The following is a 22505-nucleotide window of genomic DNA, read 5'->3' as shown; positions in this document are numbered from 1 at the left end:
CCACATTTCTGGCCACACCCTTGATCTCATCTTCAAACCGAACATAGACATCAACATTCTGGACAACATGCCCCTACCATGGACTGACCACCACACTATCATATTTAAAATAACTACAGACATCTTTTGCCAAAAACCAGCACACTCAACAACACACTGGACAAGATCACAGAAGAAACTACAATCACAACTCTTCAAAACCACACTGTCCAAGAAAATAGCGGCATTGACACAACTCCGCACAACTCAAGACACATTGAACTCTCTTAACACAGCACTACTACAGACAGCAGATACAATCGCTCCAATATGCAGAGCACCCACCCGCAAAAAACAATTCTTGCTGGTTTAATGACTCCTTTACCTCACTGAAACAAGAACGCAGAAGAGCGGAAGCAGCTTGGAGAAGAAACCAAACCACAGACAACCACACAAACTACAAATCACTCACTACTAAATACCACAAAGCCATCTTTACAGCAAAAAAAGAACACTTTTCCAACACCATATCAGAAGCTATAAACTGCCCCTGCAAACTCTTCAAACTAGTCGCAGAGACTGTGAACCCCATCTGTCTTGAGCCACCAGCAAACAAAACACAAGAATTCTGCAATGAGCTAGCTGACTTTTTCATTGACAAACTCACAAACATTTGAGAAGAAATTCAACAGAACATAGCAATCAACTCTGCCCGGTCTCAGCAAGAAGACAAAAACCACACAAATTCTCCACAACCACCGAGATTCACCCTGGTACCAATCACCATCAACCCCACCAAAACCATAATCAGAAGCCTCCGAGACAGCACATCACCAAACGACATTATTCCCACAAAACATTTAAAGAAGGAATCGTGCCAATCTCCCTTAAGCAAGGCATAATCAAACCCATCCTAAAGAAGCCCAAACTTTCACCCTAAAAACTCAAACAACCGCAGGTCTGTCACAAGCCTCAAAACCCTCTCCAAGATTATCGAGAATGCACTAGTGCCACAGCTACAGTCCCATCTGGACACACATGAACACCTGGATCCATTACATTCTGGTTTCCGCCCTGGCAATGGGACCAAAACAACACTCCTCAAGAGCTGGGATGATGCTCTCGAAGCAGCAGATGAAGGAGAATCGTGCCTCCTGGTGCTACTGGACCTCAGCTCAGCCTTCGACACAGTATACCAAAAAACCCTGCTCATTCGTCTCGCAGAAGTAGCCGTAGTCACAGACTCAGACATACCCTGGTTTGCATCCTTCCTAGAGAACCGATCCCAGAAAGTGAAAATAGGTTCCTTCACCTCAGAAGCACGTAAAATCACATGCGGAGTCCCTCAAGGATCACTCCTGTCACCCGTGCTCTTTAATATCTACCTCCGACCACTCCTCAAAATCATCAGCAACAAGGACCTACTCTATCACTGCTACGCCGATGACACTCAACTCTACCTGCGCATCACCAACAAGAAAGACCAATACCATGCCCTGGAAAACTGCCTTTTATTGATTGACGAGTGGATGACTGAGAGCTCCCTCAAACTCAATGGATCCAAAACAGAACTGCTCTTCCTCCGCGCAAACAGAAATAAACACCACAACACAACGTCCAACCCACCTACCATCCTTGAACAAACCATCACCCCCAGCACCAAAGTCAAAAGCCTTGGAGTCATCTTTGACTCAGACATGACAATGGACGCTCAAATAGGATCAGTAGTCAGTGAATCTCACCCCCTTCTTCGCCTTCTACATCAACTAATCCCCTTCACCCCTGAAGGAGACACCGCAGCTGTAGTTGGAACAACCATCAACTCCCAACTTGATTATGCAAACTCCCTCTACTTAGGACTCTAAATACCAAAAATTGATAGCTGCAAGTCATCCAGAACACAGCCGTCAGACTGGTAACTGGGAAAAAACCCTGGGAATCGATCACCCTTTCCTGAGGCTACCCCTGAAGGATCGTGTTACATTCAAGACCCTCTGCCTCACCCACAAATGTACACAAAGAAAAGCCCCAAAATTCCTCTGCGACAAAATAAAACACTACACCCCAGATCGCCCCCTCTGGTCAGCTAACCAGAACCTCCTCCACATACCTAAGACCCGCTTCAAGTCTAAAGGTGAATGAAGATTTGCAGACCAAGGACCCCGGCTAGGGAATGCGCTACCCGCGGACATCCACTCAGAAGAAAACCATCTGGCCTTCTGGAAGAAACTCAAGACCCACCTTTTCTGAAGGCTCAGGCTGCTACTGGCTGAAAAGCGCCTTGAGGTGATTTAGTTTGAGGCGACTTAGTTCACGGTGTAGCGCTATACAAGTTACTCATTCATTCAAGTGACTTCTTCCTGGTAACAATTCCAGTAATTCCCTAGCAGTAACTGTATATGTGCCATGTGACTTGCTCCTGGTAACAATTCCAGTAATTCCCCAGCAGTAAATGGGTATATGTATCATGTGACTTGCTCCTGGTAACAATTACAGTAATTCCCCAGCAGTAAATGGTATATGTATTATGTGACTTTATCCTGGTAACAATTACAGTAATTCCCCAGCAGTAAATGGTATATGTATTATGTGACTTTATCCTGGTAACAATTCCAGTAATTCCCCAGCAGTAAATGGTTATATGTATTATGTGACTTTATCCTGGTAACAATTACAGTAATTCCCCAGCAGTAAATGGTATATGTATCATGTGACTTTATCCTGGTAACAATTACAGTAATTCCCCAGCAGTAAATGGTATATGTATCATGTGACTTTATCCTGGTAACAATTCCAGTAATTCCCCAGCAGTAAATGGTATATGTATCATGTGACTTTATCCTGGTAACAATTACAGTAATTCCCCAGCAGTAAATGGGTATAGGGGCTCTATTTATTAAAGGCCTGTCGGACATGATCCGACATTGCAGATCATGTCTTACAGACCTTGCTGAATGCGGAGAGCAATACGCACTACGCATTCAGCATTGCACCAGCAGCTCTTGTAAACTGCTGCTGCAACACTACCCCTGCAGATTCGAGGCCAATCAGCCGCTAGCAGGGGGTGTCAATCAACCAGATCATATTCGATCGGGTTGAATTGTGGCGATCTCTGTCCGCTTCCTCATAGCAGGCGGACAGGTTATGGAGCAGCGGGCCCTCAAGCTCCATACGGAGCTTGATAGATATACCCCTCTGTGTCATGTGACTTCTTCCTGGTAACAACCACAGTAATTCCCCAGCAGTAAATGGGTATATGTGCCATGTGACTTCTTCCTGGTAACAATCACAGTAATTCCCCAGCAGTAAATGGGTATATGTGTCATGTGACTTCTTCCTGGTAACAACTACAGTAATTCCCCAGCAGTAAATGGGTATATGTGTCATGTGACTTCTTCCTGGTAACAACTACAGTAATTCCCCAGCAGTAAATGGGTATATGTGTCATGTGACTTCTCCCTGGTAACAACCACAGTAATTCCCCAGCAGTAAATGGGTATATGTGTCATGTGACTTCTTCCTGGTAACAACTACAGTAATTCCCCAGCAGTAAATGGGTATATGTGTCATGTGACTTCTCCCTGGTAACAACCACAGTAATTCCCCAGCAGTAAATGGGTATATGTGTCATGTGACTTCTCCCTGGTAACAATCACAGTAATTGCCCAGCAGTTAATGGGTATATGTGTCATGTGACTTCTTCCTGGTAACAACCACAGTAATTCCCCAGCAGTAAATGGGTATATGTGTCATGTGACTTCTTCCTGGTAACAACTACAGTAATTCCCCAGCAGTAAATGGGTATATGTGTCATGTGACTTCTTCCTGGTAACAACCACAGTAATTCCCCAGCAGTAAATGGGTATATGTGTCATGTTACTTCTTCCTGGTAACAACTACAGTAATTCCCCAGCAGTAAATGGGTATATGTGTCATGTGACTTCTTCCTGGTAACAACCACAGTAATTCCCCAGCAGTAAATGGGTATATGTGTCATGTGACTTCTCCCTGGTAACAACTACAGTAATTCCCCAGCAGTAAATGGGTATATGTGTCATGTGACTTCTCCCTGGTAACAACCACAGTAATTCCCCAGCAGTAAATGGGTATATTTGTCATGTGACTTCTCCCTGGTAACAACTACAGTAATTGACCAGCAGTAAATGGGTATATGTGTCATGTGACTTCTTCCTGGTAACAACCACAGTAATTCCCCAGCAGTAAATGGGTATATGTGTCATGTGACTTCTTCCTGGTAACAACCACAGTAATTCCCCAGCAGTAAATGGGTATATGTGTCATGTGACTTCTTCCTGGTAACAACTACAGTAATTCCCCAGCAGTAAATGGGTATATGTGTCACAAGCACATGCAGGTCATGTACAGAATGTTTATTAGGCAAGAACCACACTCTCCCAAACAAGTACTCTCTGGCCTCGATGATTAAATGCTCTCTAGGCTGGCGAGATTTTTAAAGAATGCTTGCCAGTCCTTCTACAGGTATTTCCCTGGTGGAATGATCTTAAGCCACTTTTTACCCTGAAAACAGGGAGTCTAGCTAAGGGGCATATACTGCATTTCCATATGAAAATGCACAATATAATTCGTATTTTAAGCATCACACAAAATAAATATTTGACCCAATCGCACAAAAATAATCAGGGAAAAATTGTATTGTTAAGGTGCATTAAAAATCGTAACAAAATTCTTCACCAAAAATCGTATTTAAACAAAGAACATAAAATAAGTATGTAAATTAAACAGGAATACATCTAATTAAATATGCACAGGGTAAATCGCAATTTTATTCCACTGGATGTGCAAAAATCGCAGAGAAATTTGTACTTATAAATACAAAATGCAAAGCGTAATTGTTTTTTTGTAAAATGGGCTGGCGTTCCAGGGGCGTACATTAAAATGTCTCTCTAATCCCAGCGTAATTCTATAAAGCTTTTCGCACTGCAGATCTCATAGTTTTTTCTCGCCAACTAAAAGGTGGCAAGCTTTTCTCAAAGCACTAAACATACTTATAATCCTAATAGAAAAACACATATATACGAAAATATAGGCGAATGTAAGATGCTCTATGCAGAAAGCAGCGTAATGTGAGTTATATTGGCTGCAGGATTTAAATTTTAATGTGATCCCCCTGCTCCCTGATAACTTCGCTCAAAGGAACGATGTGTCCCTATCCAGCGAGCTCAAATACTTTCAATAGGAGCTATCTCGCCACTCGCAGGGCCTGTACCTTTTTTACGATCATTCCACCAGGACAGCCCTGCGAGAGTCGGCGAGAAAAAGTAGGTTTGAGCAGGCGATGTTTACATCATCGAGCCCTCTGTGTTAACAACAGGAACCTAAAAACTGCTTTTTATAATAAACATATTTACACTTGCGCCATCATGACTGCGCCATGAGATAAAATATTTCAGCTGCTATAATAAAGCGCTAACGATATTTCAACAGCACAGAATGGTTTTTTATGTTGGCTGTATGACAGATTTTCTACTGCAAGTTACAATTTATTTTAGCCCATTTCCAGTGGGCACTTTCTCCTTTTACGAGACATGAAACACAAACATTGCCTTTCATGATACAGATAGAAAATGTCCAGTTTAGTTCTATCACTTTGTTCTCTTGGTATCGTCTGTTGAAAAGAATACCTAAGTCGGCTTAGAAGGTACAGTGCATACTGTGTGCTAGCTGCGAATTGGTACATGCACTTTTATGTCTGTTGCCATTAGCTCACTCGGTGAGCTAAGCTAGGTCCCAGTAATGCATTGCTGCTCCCTCAACAAAGGATACCAAAAGAATGAAGCACATTTGATAAGAGAAGTAAATTGGAAAGTTGTTTAAAATACAATGTTCTATCTAAATCATGAAAGAAACATTTTAGGTTTCATGTTTCTTTAATATATATTGTTGTGTTTAATCACCCAGTACACGATATCTCACAAAGCAAAGCAGAAATGATACGATTACAAACACCACACTGCAGAAATGTTTCCTACAGGGGTTCCATAAACGCCACTGTTATATATTCACCTGTCTGTCTGGTTACGGTAACGTAGCGCTGCTGGATACCACGCAAGTCATCTCGCAGAAGCAAAGAAAGGGCTGACCATGGGAATTCTCAGATGCTCTGGGAAGTTCTTGAGTTTTTTTTTTAACCTAAACTATGACTCAGCATGGAAGATTTAGAAAGATACTGTTCCTATGCATAGTATATTGTGCTACAATTTTGTCTATGTGAAAGATGAAGAGGTTATTATTTTATTTTTCTTGAACTTCTTTTCATGTTTTCTTTTGTGCATATGTTAGACTGGACTCTTTTATAGAGGGCATTGTTTATTGTCAGGCCCGGAGACTTGGTAACATCAGCGCTACACTCACCGGGTTTTGGGTGCTGGAGCACGCTTAGAGTCTGCCACAGCTGGTGGGTGTATTATTCCTAAGAAGTCGAAGTCCTGGGCCACACTAAGAAGCCTTTAGCTTAGCGTGGCCAACAGAGCTGTGTGCCTTGTCTGTTCTTCATCTTTGAAGGGACTGTTTGTGAGTGCCCTAGGGTAGTGGCTATTTATGTGCATCTTATTAGAAGCTTATTTGATGAATGGGACATCTAAATGGGACATGATAAAAAGTCAACTCTGTCTCCCATCCAGTGCTTGGTTATTCTGTTGGAGAATTCTAGCATTCCCGCTCGCTTGCCTGTCCTCCTGATCTTGACCATAAACTGTCTTCTGACCTATGCGACTTGTCTAGCCCTTAACTGTACTTTACTGTTTGGACTAATTAACTGGCTCTGTCCCCTGGATTATTTTGTTGTCCTACTGCTGTGACACTTGGCATCTGATGAATCCCCTGTTAGTCAGTCTACTGATTACCCTCTTTAAACCATTCTCACACAGAGCAGATGTGACATTCTTCAGGGCTATTTTCAGTCTGTTCCTGCTAAGAGATCATACCCTTCAGATGTGATTCCAGTCATCAAACAAGATAATTACTGCATTACCATATCATTTATTGTGGTTTTAATTTATTGTTTTGAAATTTTTGAAAAAAGTTTAATTCAATGTTGACCAATGAGCATTACAGACAAGATAAATGAACACCTGTGGAATCAACAGCAAGGAAGTGCAATAGAAAACATGTTTCAAAATAAGTTCCAAAGGAAACAAATAATAATAAAAAAAAGGTCAACAGTCATACAAACTTATGTTTCAGTTTTATATATTTTGACATACTGTGTTAACAAAATATGCTGTATTACTAAAGCTGTGTTGCTAAAGTTGCTGTAATACTTCAATATACAATGTATTTAACTGTTTAGGTCCATAACAGTGAGCACCAATGTATTCATTTAACCATGAATTGATTTAATTATAATTACTATTTAATTTTGCATCATTATTATTTTTTATAATACATACTCAGGTTCGTAGACTTATTCTGTAGTATTTCTGACCAAAAAAAACTTGACAAATTAACTTTATAACTAAGCTTCTATTACACCATTATCATGTTAGGATACTTAATACAATATGCCCACTTTGTTTAAAAGGCACCTAATGCCCACTTACCCGTCCCTTCTTGCATCTTCTTCTTCTCTCGTCTGCAACTTCTGATGACATCAGGACTCCAGTGAGTAAAGTCTGGTGCTCCCGCTGCAGATAAAAATACAAATAAATTCTCACAGCTGGGGGCCTGATTCAACTTGAATCAGACGACCATTGGAGTTCCAAGTCTCAAATGGTAAGTGGACGATGAGCCACAAAAACACCAAACACAGGAGTTGTAAAACGTATTTGCGTGTGTGGGGACACATTTACCAATATTACACAAGCACAGTACAGAGACCACACACCATTATAGATTGACAGTGCAGGAAATGTATCAATGACTCCAATGCTAGTGAAAGTATTTACGTTACGTTGATGACATTCCTATAGCAAAAACATTCCCTTTCTATGAGCAGAGACAATGCTACAGTCAAGTTTAAATAAAAAAGAGAATTAGCAGTGATGTACATATAATCAAAGAGTTAATCTAATCGGTGACCAGTTTTTTTTGCCATCTTTAAATGCCCATCTGGCAGAGCTATTGTCATCCTTATTACATATATGTCTTTCTCTCAGAGAGTCAAAACATTATTCAAAGCAGGAAAAAAATGATATATAAACTAACAACTAAATAATTTTACTCCTGCCTCCTTGCGCACACTCTGATTTGCTAGGTTATGTAAAGTTTTTATTGCTTACTCCGAATAATGTGTTTACGATACCAAAAAGGGGTTAGATGGAAATATATGTGGAATGGAGTTGGTAAAGAACACACAGATGTTATTTATTTATGCCTAGATTACAAGTTTTGCATAATGGTGCGGTACAGCTATTACCGCTGAAAAATTGCCCATTGCGCTGGAATAGCCTGTAACGCATATTACGAGTTGTGGCGGTATACTGTAGCTATACCACAAGCATTTTAGCCTGTAATGCAACGTCCATTCCACACTCAAAAAAATTAGTTTTGAGTGCAGGATTTTCCATAGGGCCGTATTACCGGTTGTGCAGTCTGGCTAAAATGCTTGCAATACAGCCTATACCGACACTATCCATTCTGCCATCTGTGACCAGTAGTTATGGATTTTGCGAAACAAAAATGTTTTACAAAACTAAAATGTTACAATGTACACTAACACCCATAAACTACCTATTAACCCCTAGACCGCCACCCTCCCACATCGCAAATGCTATATTACACCTAATAACCCCTATTCTGCCGCCCACCCACATTAAGACTATTAAATAAACCTATTAACCCCTAATCCGCCACCCACCCACATAAAAGGGCATTCATCTCTTAAACAAGCCCAAAGCCCTAATCTTGAGGGGGAAAAAAAACCTAAAACTAACTCCAGAATATCTACTCATGGTACCTGAGGTCCGGACATCCATCTCCATCCAGGCTGCGAGAAGTCTTCATCCAGGTGATGAAGGGGGTGTCTTCTATCTTCATCCCGGTGGCGTGAAGCGGAGCTATCCAGGACTGGCATTGACATCCTGCGTGGAGCGTCCTCTTCATACGATCACCGCCATACACTGAAGTTGAATGCATGGTACCCATTTAAAAATGCCGTACCTTGCATTCCGATTGGCTGATTGATTCTTCAAATTCAAATCAGCCAATAGGATGAGAGCTACTTAAATCCATTTGGCTGATTTGAACAGCCAATAGATTTTCAGTAGCTCTCATCCTATTGGCTGATTTGAATTTGAAGAATCAAATCGGCCAATAGGAATGCAAGGTATGCCATTTTTAAACGGGTACCTTGCATTCAACTTCAGTGTACGGCGGTGATCGTGTGAAGAGGGCGCTTGTGCAGGATGACATTGCCAGTCCGGAATAGCTCTGCTTCGCGCTGCTGGGATGAAGATAGAAGACACCCCCACGATGGATGAAGATGTTGCCGCTTAAATAAAGACTTCTTGCCGCCTGGATGGAGATGGATGTCCGGACTTCAGGAACCATGAGTAGATATTCTGGGGTTAGTGTTAGTTTTTTAGTTTGTTTTTTGGTGTTTGGGCTTGTAAAAGAGCTTAATGCCTTTTTAAGGGCAGTAAAAGAGCTGAATGCCCTTTTAAGGGAAATGTTCATACAAATGCCCCATTAGGGGCAATGGGCAGCTTAGGTTTTATTTAGACTTAGGTTTTTATTTTGGGGGGTTGGTTGGGTGGTGGGTTTTACTGTTGGGGGCAGTTTGTAATTTTTAGTATGTAAAAGAGCTGTTTAACTTAGGGCAATGCCCTACAAAAGTTCCTTTTAAGGGCTTTTGGTAGTTTATTGTAGGTTAGGGGGGGGTTTTATTTGGGGGGGTGAGGCTTTTTTTTATAGGGCTATTAGATTAGGTGTAATTGTTTTTATTTTTGATAATTTTGTTTATTTTTTGTAATCCGAGTTTTTTATTTTTCATATTTTTAGTGTGTGTTATTTTTTGTAGTTTTATTACAATTTTATTTTATTAATTTTTTTTGTAGTGTTTTTAAATGTGTAATTTAGGAATTTTAATTGGTAGTTTTTTTATTTTATTAGAATAGTTATGTTAGGTACATTTTTTAGTTTATTCTTAGTTTTATTTTTATTTCACAGTTAAAGGGATAGTCTAGTCAAAAATAAACGTCCATGATTCAGACAGAGCATGCAATTTTAAGCAACTTTCTAATTTACTCCTATTATCAATTTTTCTTTGTTCTCTTTGTTCTATCTTTATTTTAAAAAGCTGGAAAGTAAGTCTAGGAGCCAGCCCATTTTTGGTTCAGCACCTGGATAGCACTTGCTGATTGGATGGCTACATTTAGACACTAATCAGCAAGTGCTATCCATATGCTGAATCAAAAATGGTCTGGCTTCTAAGCTTACATTCCAGTTTTTTAAAATAAAGATATCAAGAGAACGAAGAAAAATTGATAATAGGAGTAAATTAGAAAATTGCTTAAAATTGCATCCTCTATCTGAATCATAAAAGTTTAATTTTGACTATACTATCCCTTTAAGTTTTTATATTTTTATTTTAAGATAGTTATATTGTAACTTTTAGTTTAACGTTAGGGGGGTGTTAGTTTTAGGGGTTAATAATTTAATTTAGTTTTTTGCAATGTGAGGGGTGGCGGTTAAGGGGTTAATAGGTTTAGTTTATTAGTTACTATGTGGGGGGGGCGGTTTAGCGGTTAAAAGGTTTAGTTTATTAGTTACGATGTGAGGGGTGGCGGATTAGGGGTTAATATGTTTATTTAGTTCAGCGGATTAGGGGTTAACTTTATTTAGGTGTAGGCGATGTTGGGGGCGGCGGATTAGGGGTTAACAACTTTTATCAGTGTTGGCGATGTCGAGGAGCGGTGGATTAGGGGTTAATAACTTTTGTAACGGTATAACCCTGGCATAAAAGGACAGAGGCACAGGCAGCATACAGTAAATTTCCCATCTCCCTCCCCCCAAGCATGAGTCAAAGCTCCATGGTGAGGGTCAAACAGATATCAGCCAGAGCTGTGGGTTTATTGTTCTTATATACACATTTTTACACATTAGTACCACCCACAGGGTTTTGTAAAACAACCAATAAACACATACAATACTCTCAGACACTCCCACACAAAATCATCCCCTCTGCCTGGGATGCAATTAGCTTACACAATGGTAGATACAATTATCTTACACAATGGTGGATATAATTAGCACAGACAGAGAAATACAGTTCAATTGCCATGGAGCCAAAGTCTTTCATTATACAAATGGGCTACATGGCATAGCTATCTGGGGTATCACTGTTCAAATAGGGCAAGTACTGAATGACCTGGCTTTCGTGTCTTTGCAGGGGAAAAGTAAGCGTTTCAACATGGGGCCATAGTCTAAAGGCAGCAGGCGGGCAACAAGGCTCCTCCAATGTACAGTGGCGAGATTGGTCTCGTCGCAACTTTTATTAGTGTTGGCGATGTCAGCGAGTGGGGGATTAGGGGTGTTTAGACTAGGGGTTTATGTTAGGGTGTTAGGTTTAAACCTAACTTTCTTTTCCCTATAGACATCAATGGGGATGTGTTACGCCAATTTGCCATGCCGCGATTGCAGGTGTTAGTTTTTTCTAACACCTTCTCTCTATTGATGTCTATGTTGGAAAGCGTGCACAAGCACGTAAACTCAGCCCTTGGCTTTTGTGCGGTATGAAGCTTAACCTACAGCACAAGGAGGTTTTTCAGTAACTCGTAATGTCAGCGCTACGGAATGTGTGTTACCACTCATTTTATTGCGTTATTTACGCAACCAGTAAAGCGCAAAACTTGAAATCTAGGTGAGAGTTAGTTTTTTTACAATGTCCCTCTAATATAAGAATGATTATTTTTATTTAAGCAACAGTTCCATATCTAGGGTCATCCACACAAACAAAAGATGGGTTTAGGCAACTAATGGAAAATTTAAAAAGTCTCAAAAGATTTCTATGGAATTTAATGATAATATTATTGTAACCCATTAGTGCCTTTCACAGCAGGCACATGGGGTCAGGCTAGTGTCCCGCAGTATATCAGTCTAAACTCTCATTGTCCATGGGTAATGGGACTGAATTTCTGAAGTGGTCAGGCTGATGTTCTGCATTATCAAAGTCTAAAATCTCCTTGTCCATTGGTGATGGGTACTAAGCTTCTGTTAGGGTCAGGCTAGTGCACTGCAGTATATCTGTCTGAACTTCCCTTGTCCATTGGTGATAGGGACTAAGCTTCTGTTAGGGTCAGGTTAGTGCACTGCAGTATATCTGTCTGAACTTCCCTTGTCCATTGGTGATAGGGACTAAGCTTCTGTTAGGGTCAGGCTAGTGCACTGCAGTATATCAGTCTGAACTCTCCTTGACCATTGGTAATAGGAACTAAGCATCTGATGGGGTCAGGCTAGTGCACTGAAGTATATCAATCTGAACTATCCTTGTCCATTGGTGATGGGGACTAAGCCTCTGATAGGGTCCACCTAGTGAGCTGAAGTATATCAGTCTGAACTATCCATGTCCATTGGTGATGGGTACTAAGCTTCTGTTAGAGTCAGGCTAGTGAGCTGGAGTATATCAGTCTGAACTCTCCTTGTCCATTGGTGATAGGGACTAAGCCTCTATTAGGGACCGCCTAGTGAGCTGAAGTATATCAGTCTGAACTCTCCTTGTCCATTGGTGATAGGGACCAAGCCTCTGTTAGGGACCGCCTAGTGAGCTGAAGTATATCAGTCTGAAATATCCTTGTCCATTGGTGATGGGGACAAAGCTTCTGTTAGGGTCAGGCTAGTGAGCTGAAGTATATCAGTCTGAACTATCCTTGTCCATTGGTGATGGGTACTAAGCTTTTGTTAGGGTCAGGCTAGTGAGCTGGAGTATATCAGTCTGAACTCTCCTTGTCCATTGGTGATAGGGACTAAGCCTCTGTTAGGGACTGCCTAGTGAGCTGAAGTATATCAGTCTGAAATATCCTTGTCCATTGGTGATGGGGACAAAGCTTCTGTTAGGGTCAGGCTAGTGAGCTGAAGTATATTAGTCTGAACTATCCTTGTCCATTGGTGATGGGGACTAAGCTTCTGTTAGGGCCAGGCTAGTGAGCTGCAGTATATCAGTCTGAACTCTCCTTGTCCATTGGTGATGGGGACTAAGCTTCTGATAGGGTCAGGTTAGTGTGCTGCAGTATATCAGTCAGAAGCATAGTCTATATCACCCATGGACAAGGATAGTTCAGACTGATATACTGCAGCACACTAACCTGACCCTAACAGAAGCTTAGTCCCCATCACCAATGGATAAGGATAGTTCAGTTAGGGTCAGGCTAGTGCACTGCAGTATATCTGTCTGAACTCTCCTTGTCCATTGGTGATGGGGACTAAGCTTCTGTTAGGGTCAGGCTAGTGTGCTGCAATATATCAGTCTGAACTCTCCTTGTTCATTGGTGATGGGACTGAGCTTCTGTTGGGTCAGGCTAGTGTGCTGCAATATATCAGTCTGAACTCTCCTTGTTCATTGGTGATGGGACTGAGCTTCTGTTGGGTCAGGCTAGTGTGCTGCAGTATATCAGTCTGAACTCTCCTTGTCCATGGGTGATGTTACTGAGCTTCTGATGGGGTCAGGTTAGTGTGCTGCAGTATATCAGTCTGAACTCTCCTTGTCCATTGATGATAGGGACAAAGCTTCTGATAGGGTCAGGCTAGTGGGTTGCAGTATATCAGTCTGAACTCTTCTTGTCAATTGGTGATAAGGACAAAGCTTCTTTTGGGGTCAGGTTAGTGTGCTGCAGTATATCAGTCTGAATTATCCTTGTCCATGGGTGATGGAATCAGTTCTTATGGGGTCAGGCTAGTGTGGCTGACAGAGGGGTTGCAGGGTCAGGGAATTGATATGAGGTGTAATTTGGGTATGTGATTAAAAGCTGGGCTGCAGTGTTAGGTAACAGATTTGAGCTCTTATATTGGTATGTGACTGACAAAGGGGCTGCAGGGTTAGGGAACTGATATGAGCTATTTTATTGGTATGTGACTGACAGAGAGACTGCAGAGTTAGGGAACTGATATGAGGTGTAATATTGGTATGTTATTCACAGAGGGGTTGCAGGGTTAGGGAAAAATATAAAAGTCTAATTTGGGTATGTGACTGGCAGGGGGGCTGCAGGTTCAGAAAACCAATATGAGGTTTAATTTGGGTATGTGATTGACAGATGGAATGCAGGGTTAGAGAATTGATATGAGGTGCAATTTAAGTGTGTGACTGACAGAGGGGCTACAGGGTTAATAAACTGATATGAGGTGTAATTTCAGTGTGTGACTGACAGAGGGGCTGCAGGGTTAGGGAACTGATATGAGGTGTAATTAAGTGTGTGACTGACAGAGGGGCTGCAGGGTTAATGAACTGATATGAGAAGTAATTTGGGTGTGTGATTGACAGAGGGGCTGCAGGGTTAATGAACTGATATGAGAAGTAATTTGGGTGTGTGATTGACAGAGGGGCTGCAGGGTTAATGAACTGATATGAGGTGTAATTTGGGTGTGTGATTGACAGAGGGGCTGCAGGGTTAATGAACTGATATGAGGTGTAATTTGGGTGTGTGATTGACAGAGGGGCTGCAGGGTTAATGAACTGATATGAGGTGTAATTTGGGTGTGTGATTGACAGAGGGGCTGCAGTGTTACTGAACTGATATGAGGTGTAATTTGGGTGTGTGATTGACAGAGGGGCTGCATGGTTAATGAATTGATATGAGGTGTAATTTGGGTGTGTGATTGACAGAGGGGCTGCATGGTTAATGAACTGATATGAGGTGTAATTTGGGTGTGTGATTGACAGAGGGGCTGTAGGGTTAATGAACTGATATGAGGTGTAATTTGGGTGTGTGATTGACAGAGGGGCTGCATGGTTAATGAACTGATATGAGGTGTAATTTGGGTGTGTGATTGACAGAGGGGCTGTAGGGTTAATGAACTGATATGAGGTGTAATTTGGGTGTGTGATTGACAGAGGGGCTGTAGGGTTAATGAACTGATATGAGGTGTAATTTGGGTGTGTGATTGACAGAGGGGCTGCAGTGTTACTGAACTGATATGAGGTGTAATTTGGGTGTGTGATTGACAGAGGGGCTGCAGGGTGAGGGGTATGATCAGAGACCAACAAGCAAATCTTTTTTTTTTATCAATGAGCAACTGATGCATTTTAGGTGAGTTTAATAATGAAGCAACACTTCACAACGTATTACCGGTTTCTATTTTATTATGCTAATGTGATTATTATTGTGTATTATGTACAACTTCATTGTAGATTATTTCATCACTATGTGTTTACAATATCTAATAAATGGTCTAACAATTTGTTTTGTGCTTATTTATTGCTAATGCTTCTGTCACTATTCATACGAGAGCAAAAACATGATTTATATTTACAATACACAAATGAATAAAAATATATATTTACATACTAAAATCTCAATATCTTTTAGAGAGTAATTACTAGAGAATGTCATTAAGGGGTGAGGCCGATTTAATATACAAGCCAAAGAATTACTATATAATTTTTTTACTCTAATTATCTTGGTTACCAAATAAGCAGATGTGTCTATCTATCATCGCTCTGTCTGTCTGTCTGCCTGTCTGTCGCATATCTATCTATCTATCAACAGTCTTTTTAGGCAGTAATAATCTCCAAGTTTTGTTAGTTGACAATTTCTCAAAATATGCAAACACTGTAATTCTTTGTAAGCAAGTGCTCCGACTGGTAGAAATGAACAGTTCATGCAGTTTGGTCTTTAACTATAAAACATAGCTTTTATTGGTAAAGTGGGTAAAAAATATAAATTCAAAGACCTTAGTGTTGTCGGTATGTATAGCATATTTCAATACCGTTACCTCGCGGTGACGCAAATTTGGGGGTCAGAGGTAACGGTAATGAAATATGCTATACATACCGACAACACTAAGGTCTGTGAATTTATATTTTTTACCCACTTTACCAATAAAAGCTATGCTTTATACTTAAAGACCAAACTGTATGAACTGTTCATTTCTACCAGTCGGAGCACTTGCTTACAAAGAATTACAGTGTTTGCATATTTTGAGAAATTGTCACCGAACAAAGCCTATACTCAGAGATTATTACTGCCTAAAAAGACTGTTTGATGCTTCTAATGGAGAATACCTGGTGCTAAGGAAAGCAACAAGTGTTACTCTTTGTCCATGAATGATTGTGCTTTCAAGGGTTAAGCACCGGCAGCAATCCCTATCCGGCTGCACTAGTAGAGAATAAATATCATTTGAAATATCTTCTATCTATCTGTCTATCTATTATCTGTCTGTCTATCTATTATCTGTCTGTCTATCGGTCTATCTATTCGTCTATCGGTCTGTCTATCTATCTATCTATCTATCTATCTATCTATCTGTCTATCTATCTGTCTATCTATCTATCGGTCTGTCTATCTATCGGTCTATCTATCGGTCGGTCTGTCTATCGGTCGGTCTGTCTATCTATCGGTCTGTCTATCTATCGGTCTATCTATCTATCGGTCTGTCTATCTATCTATCAGTCTATCTGTCTATCTATCTATCTATCGGTCTGTCTATCTATCTATCTATCTATCTATCTATCGGTCTATCTATCTATCGGTCTGTCTATCTATCGGTCTATCTATCGGTCGGTCTGTCTATCTATCGGTCTGTCTATCTATCGGTCTATCTATCTATCGGTCTGTCTATCTATCTATCTATCATCTATCTATCTATCTATCTATCTATCTATCGGTCTGTCTATCTATCGGTCTATCTATCGGTCGGTCTATCTATCGGTCGGTCTATCTATCGGTCGGTCTATCTATCGGTCGGTCTGTCTATCTATCGGTCTGTCTATCTATCGGTCTGTCTATCTATCGGTCTGTCTATCTATCGGTCTATCTATCTATCGGTCTGTCTATCTATCTATCTATCTATCTATCTATCTATCAGTCTATCTATCGGTCTGTCTATCTATCGGTCTATCTATCTATCAGTCTGTCTATCTATCGGTCTGTCTATCTATCGGTCTGTCTATCTATCGGTCTGTCTATCTATCGGTCTGTCTATCTATCGGTCTGTCTATCTATCAGTCTATCTATCTATCGGTCTGTCTATCTATCGGTCTGTCTATCTATCGGTCTATCTATATATCGGTCTAGCTATATATCGATCTATCTATATATCGGTCTATCTATCTTTCGGTCTCTCTATCTATCGGTCTGTCTATCTGTCTATCTATCGGTCTGTCTATATATCGGTCTATCTATATATCGGTCTATCTATAGATCGGTCTATCTATCTTTCGGTCTATCTATCTTTCGGTCTATCTGTCTATCTATCTATCTGTCTATCTATCTATCTGTCTATCTATTGGTCTGTCTATCTGTCTGTCTATCTATCTATCTATCTGTCTGTTTATCGGTCTGTCTATCTATCGGTCTGTCTATCTATAGGTCTGTCTATCTGTCTGTCTATCTATCGGTCTGTCTATCTATAGGTCTGTCTATCTGTCTGTCTATCTATCGGTCTGTCAATCTATCGGTCTATCTATCTATCGGTCGGTCTGTCTATCTATCGGTCTGTCTATCTATCGGTCTGTCTATCTATCGGTCTGTCTATCTATCGGTCTATCTATCTATCGGTCTGTCTATCTATCTATCTATCTATCAGTCTATCTATCTATCGGTCTGTCTATCTATCGGTCTATCTATCTATCGGTCTGTCTATCTATTGGTCTGTCTATCTATCGGTCTGTCTATCTATCAGTCTATCTATCTATCGGTCTGTCAATCTATCGGTCTATCTATCTATCGGTCGGTCTGTCTATCTATCGGTCTGTCTATCTATCCGTCTGTCTATCTATCGGTCTGTCTATCTATCGGTCTGTCTATCTATCGGTCTATCTATCTATCGATCTGTCTATCTATCTATCTATCTATCTATCTATCTATCTATCTATCAGTCTATCTATCTATCGGTCTGTCTATCTATCGGTCTATCTATCTATCGGTCTGTCTATCTATCGGTCTGTCTATCTATCGGTCTGTCTATCTATCAGTCTATCTATCTATCGGTCTGTCTATCTATCGGTCTATCTATATATCGGTCTAGCTATATATCGATCTATCTATATATCGGTCTATCTATCTTTCGGTCTCTCTATCTATCGGTCTGTCTATCTGTCTATCTATCGGTCTGTTTATATATCGGTCTATCTATAGATCGGTCTATCTATAGATCGGTCTATCTATAGATCGGTCTATCTATAGATCGGTCTATCTATAGATCGGTCTATCTATAGATCGGTCTATCTATAGATCGGTCTATCTATCTTTCGGTCTATCTATCTGTCTATCTATCTGTCTATCTATCTGTCTATCTATCTGTCTATCTATCTGTCTATCTATTGGTCTGTCTATCTGTCTGTCTATCTATCGGTCTGTCTATCTATAGGTCTGTCTATCTATAGGTCTGTCTATCTATAGGTCTGTCTATCTATAGGTCTGTCTATCTATAGGTCTGTCTATCTATCTATCTATCTGTCTATCGGTCTGTCTATCTATCTATCTGTCTATCTATTGGTCTGTCTATCTGTCTGTCTATCGGTCTGTCTATCTATCGGTCTGTCCATCTATAGGTCTGTCTATCTATCTGTCTATCTATCTGTCTGTCTATCTGTCTGTCTATCGGTCTGTCTATCTATCGGTCTGTCTATCTATAGGTCTGTCTATCTATCTATCTGTCTATCTATTGGTCTGTCTATCTGTCTGTCTATCTATCTATCTGTCTGTCTATCGGTCTGTCTATCTATTGGTCGGTCTATCTATTGGTCGGTCTATCTATTGGTCGGTCTATCTATAGGTCTGTCTATCTATAGGTCTGTCTATCTATAGGTCTGTCTATCTATTGGTCGGTCTATCTATTGGTCGGTCTATCTGTCTGTCTATAGGTCTGTCTATCTATAGGTCTGTCTATCTATCGGTCTGTCTATCTATAGGTCTGTCTATCTATAGGTCTGTCTATCTATTGGTCGGTCTATCTGTCTGTCTATCGGTCTGTCTATCTATAGGTCTGTCTATCTATCGGTCTGTCTATCTATAGATCTGTCTATCTATAGGTCTGTCTATCTATAGGTCTGTCTATCTATAGGTCTGTCTATCTATTGGTCGGTCTATCTATTGGTCTGTCTATCTATAGGTCTCACTATCTATTGGTCGGTCTATCTGTCTGTCTATCGGTCTGTCTATCTATAGGTCTGTCTATCTATAGGTCTGTCTATCTATAGGTCTGTCTATCTATTGGTCGGTCTATCTGTCTGTCTATCTATAGGTCTGTCTATCTATAGGTCTGTCTATCTATCGGTCTGTCTATCTATAGGTCTGTCTATCTATAGGTCTGTCTATCTATAGGTCTGTCTATCTATAGGTCTGTCTATCTATTGGTCGGTCTATCTATTGGTCTGTCTGTCTATAGGTCTGTCTATCTATAGGTCTCACTATCTATTGGTCGGTCTATCTTTCTGCAGCTCATATCTACATGGAATCATTGTTGTAATAAACACCTTTAGAAACAAAACCTTTGTTTGACAGGAATATTTCAGTCTTGTGCATGAGAGAGCAGACTGTGACTCAGCATAAGGGGGACAACCTGTGTAAGTCACTAACGGCTAGATTACGAGTTTTGTCGGTAAAGACCTGCGGTGCTAACAAGCCTTTTTTTTCCAGCGCTTACTTTAAACAACGCTGGTATTACAAGTTTTCTGAATGGCTGCGTTAGCCTCAGAAAAGTGAGCGTTGAGCAAAATTTAGCTCCACTTCTCACCTCAATACCAGCGTTTCTAACGGTAGCGGTAAGCTGGAAAAATGTGCTTGTGCACGATTTCCCCATAGGATACAATGGGGCTGAGCTGGCTGAAAAAAAACTAACACCTGCAAAAAAGCAGCGTTCAGCTCCTAACGCAGCCCCATTGTTTCCTATGGGGAAACACTTTCTAAGTCTACACATAACACCCTAACATGAACCCCGAGTCTAAACACCCCTAACCTTACACTTATTAACCCCTAATCTGCCACCCCCAATATCGTCGCCACCTGCATTATACTATTAACCCCTAATCTGCCACCCCAACATCGTCGCCACCTGCATTATACTATTAACCCCTAATCTGCCGCTCCGGACACCGCCGCCACCTACATTATCCCTATGAACCCCTAATCTGCTGCCCCTAACATCGCCAACACCTATATTATAATTTATTAACCCTTCATCTTCTGCTCCCAACGTCGCCGCCACCTACCTACACTTATTAACCCCTAATCTGCCGACCGGACATCGCCACCACTATAATAAATGTATTAACCCCTAAACCACCGCAATCCCGCCTCGCAAACACTATAATACATTTTATTAACCCCTAATCTGCCCCCCCAATGTTGCCGCCACCTACCTACAATTATTAACCCCTAATCTCCCGCCCCCAACGTCACCGCTACTATAATAAGTCATAAGTCATTAACCCCTAAACCTAAGTCTAACCCTAACACCCCCCAAACTTAAATATAATTTAAATAAAATGAAATAAAATTACTATAATTAAATAAATTAGTCCTATTTCAAACTAAATACTTACCTATAAAATAAACCCTAATATAGCTACAATATAACTAATAATTACATTTTATCTATTTTAGGATTTATATTTATTTTACAGGCAACTTTGTACAATAGCTATTAAATAGTTAATAACTATTTAATAGCTACCTAGTTAAAATAATTACAAAATTACCTGTAAAATAAATCCTAACCTAAGTTACAAATACACCTAACACTACACTATCAATAAATTAATTAAATAAATTACCTACAATTATCTAAACTAAAATACAATTAAATAAACTAAACTATAGTACAAAAACAAACCAACACTAAATTACAAAAAAAAATATTACAAGAATTTTAATCTAATTACACCTAATCTAAGCCCCCTAATAAAATAAAAAAGCCCCCCAAAATAATAAAATTCCCTACCCTATACTAAATTACAAAAGTAATCAGCTCTTTTACCAGCCCTTAAAAGGGCTTTTTGCGGGGCATTGCCCCAAAAGTAATCAGCTCTTTTACCTGTAAAAAAAAATACAATCCCCTCCCCAACATTACAACCCACCACCCACACACCCCTACTCTAAAACCCACCCGATCCCCCCTTAATAAAAACTAACACTAACCCCCTGAAGATCACCCTACCTTGAGCCTTGTTCACCCAGCCGGCCCGAATTCTTCATCCAATCCAGGCGATGTGGTCCTCCATCCGGCAGAAGTCTTCATCTAAGCAGGCCAGAAGAGGTCCTCCATCCGGCAGAAGTCTTCATCCATCCGCGGCTCCATCTTCAAGAACTCCGACGCGGAACATCCTCCTCGGCCGATTGACTAACGACGAATGAAGGTTCCTTTAAATGACGTCATCCAAGATGGTGTCTCTCGAATTCTGATTGGCTGATAGGATTCTATCAGCCAATCGGAATTAAGGTAGGAAAAATCCGATTGGTTGATTTAATCAGCCAATCGGATTGAAGTTCAATCCGATTGGCTGATTGGATCAGCCAATAGAATTGACCTTGCATTCTATTGGCTGATCCAATAGAATTGACCTTGCATTCTATTGGCTGATCCAATCAGCCAATCGGATTGAACTTCAATCCGATTGGCTGATTAAATCAACCAATTGGATTTTTCCTACCTTAATTCCGATTGGCTGATAGAATCCTATCAGCCAATCGGAATTCGAGGGGCGCCATCTTGGATGACGTCATTTAAAGGAACCTTCATTCATCGTTAGTCCATCGGCTGAGGAGGATGTTCCGCGTCGGAGGTCTTGAAGATGGAGCCGCGGATGGATGAAGACTTCTGCCGGATGGAGGACCTCTTCTGCCCTGCTTGGATGAAGACTTCTGCCGGATGGAGGACCTCTTCTGGCCCGCTTGGATGAAGACTTCTGCCGGATGGAGGACCTCTTCTGGCCTGCTTAGATGAAGACTTCTGCCGGATGGAGGACCACATTGCCCGGATTGGATGAAGAATTCGGCCCGGCTGGGTGAACACGGCTCAAGGTAGGGTGATCTTCAGGGGGTTAGTGTTAGTTTTTATTAAGGGGGGATCAGGTGGGTTTTAGAGTAGGGGTGTGTGGGTGGTGGGTTTTAATGTTGGGGGATCTTGTTTTTTTTTTTTACAGGTAAAAGAGCTGATTACTTTGGGGCAATTACATATACAGCGATCAAACGATCAAATGAGGAGCACCAGGCAGATTCCGATAAAATAAAACTTAACTTTTATTAAGTTCTTCAGCTATCATTTAAAACTTGTCAATTTGAACAACATAGAGACAGATGGCATAGCATTCTCTTGCTTATGCGTTTCGGCGACAGCCATAATCATAGCTTGCACTTTAGTCAAGAGTTTTATGTTCCGGCGTTAGCCCATAAAAC

General features: G+C 40.7%; 1 protein-coding gene across 1 annotated transcript in view; it reads right to left on the bottom strand.

The window, feature by feature from the left end:
* The window catches only part of SHISA6 (shisa family member 6), a 1135433-nt gene that overhangs the window by 313618 nt on the left and 799310 nt on the right, over positions 1-22505 (bottom strand). The window contains exon 5 of the mRNA XM_053710428.1: positions 7560-7643. Within this exon, the coding sequence (XP_053566403.1) occupies positions 7560-7643 (84 nt within the window). The remainder of the gene's footprint in view (positions 1-7559; positions 7644-22505) is intronic.

The sequence above is a fragment of the Bombina bombina genome, chromosome 1 (genome assembly GCF_027579735.1).
Source record: "Bombina bombina isolate aBomBom1 chromosome 1, aBomBom1.pri, whole genome shotgun sequence".
In the NCBI taxonomy this organism is placed as follows: Eukaryota; Metazoa; Chordata; class Amphibia; order Anura; family Bombinatoridae; genus Bombina; species Bombina bombina.
Note: the sequence above shows the minus strand (reverse complement) of the source record. Positions and strands in the feature narration are given on the sequence as shown.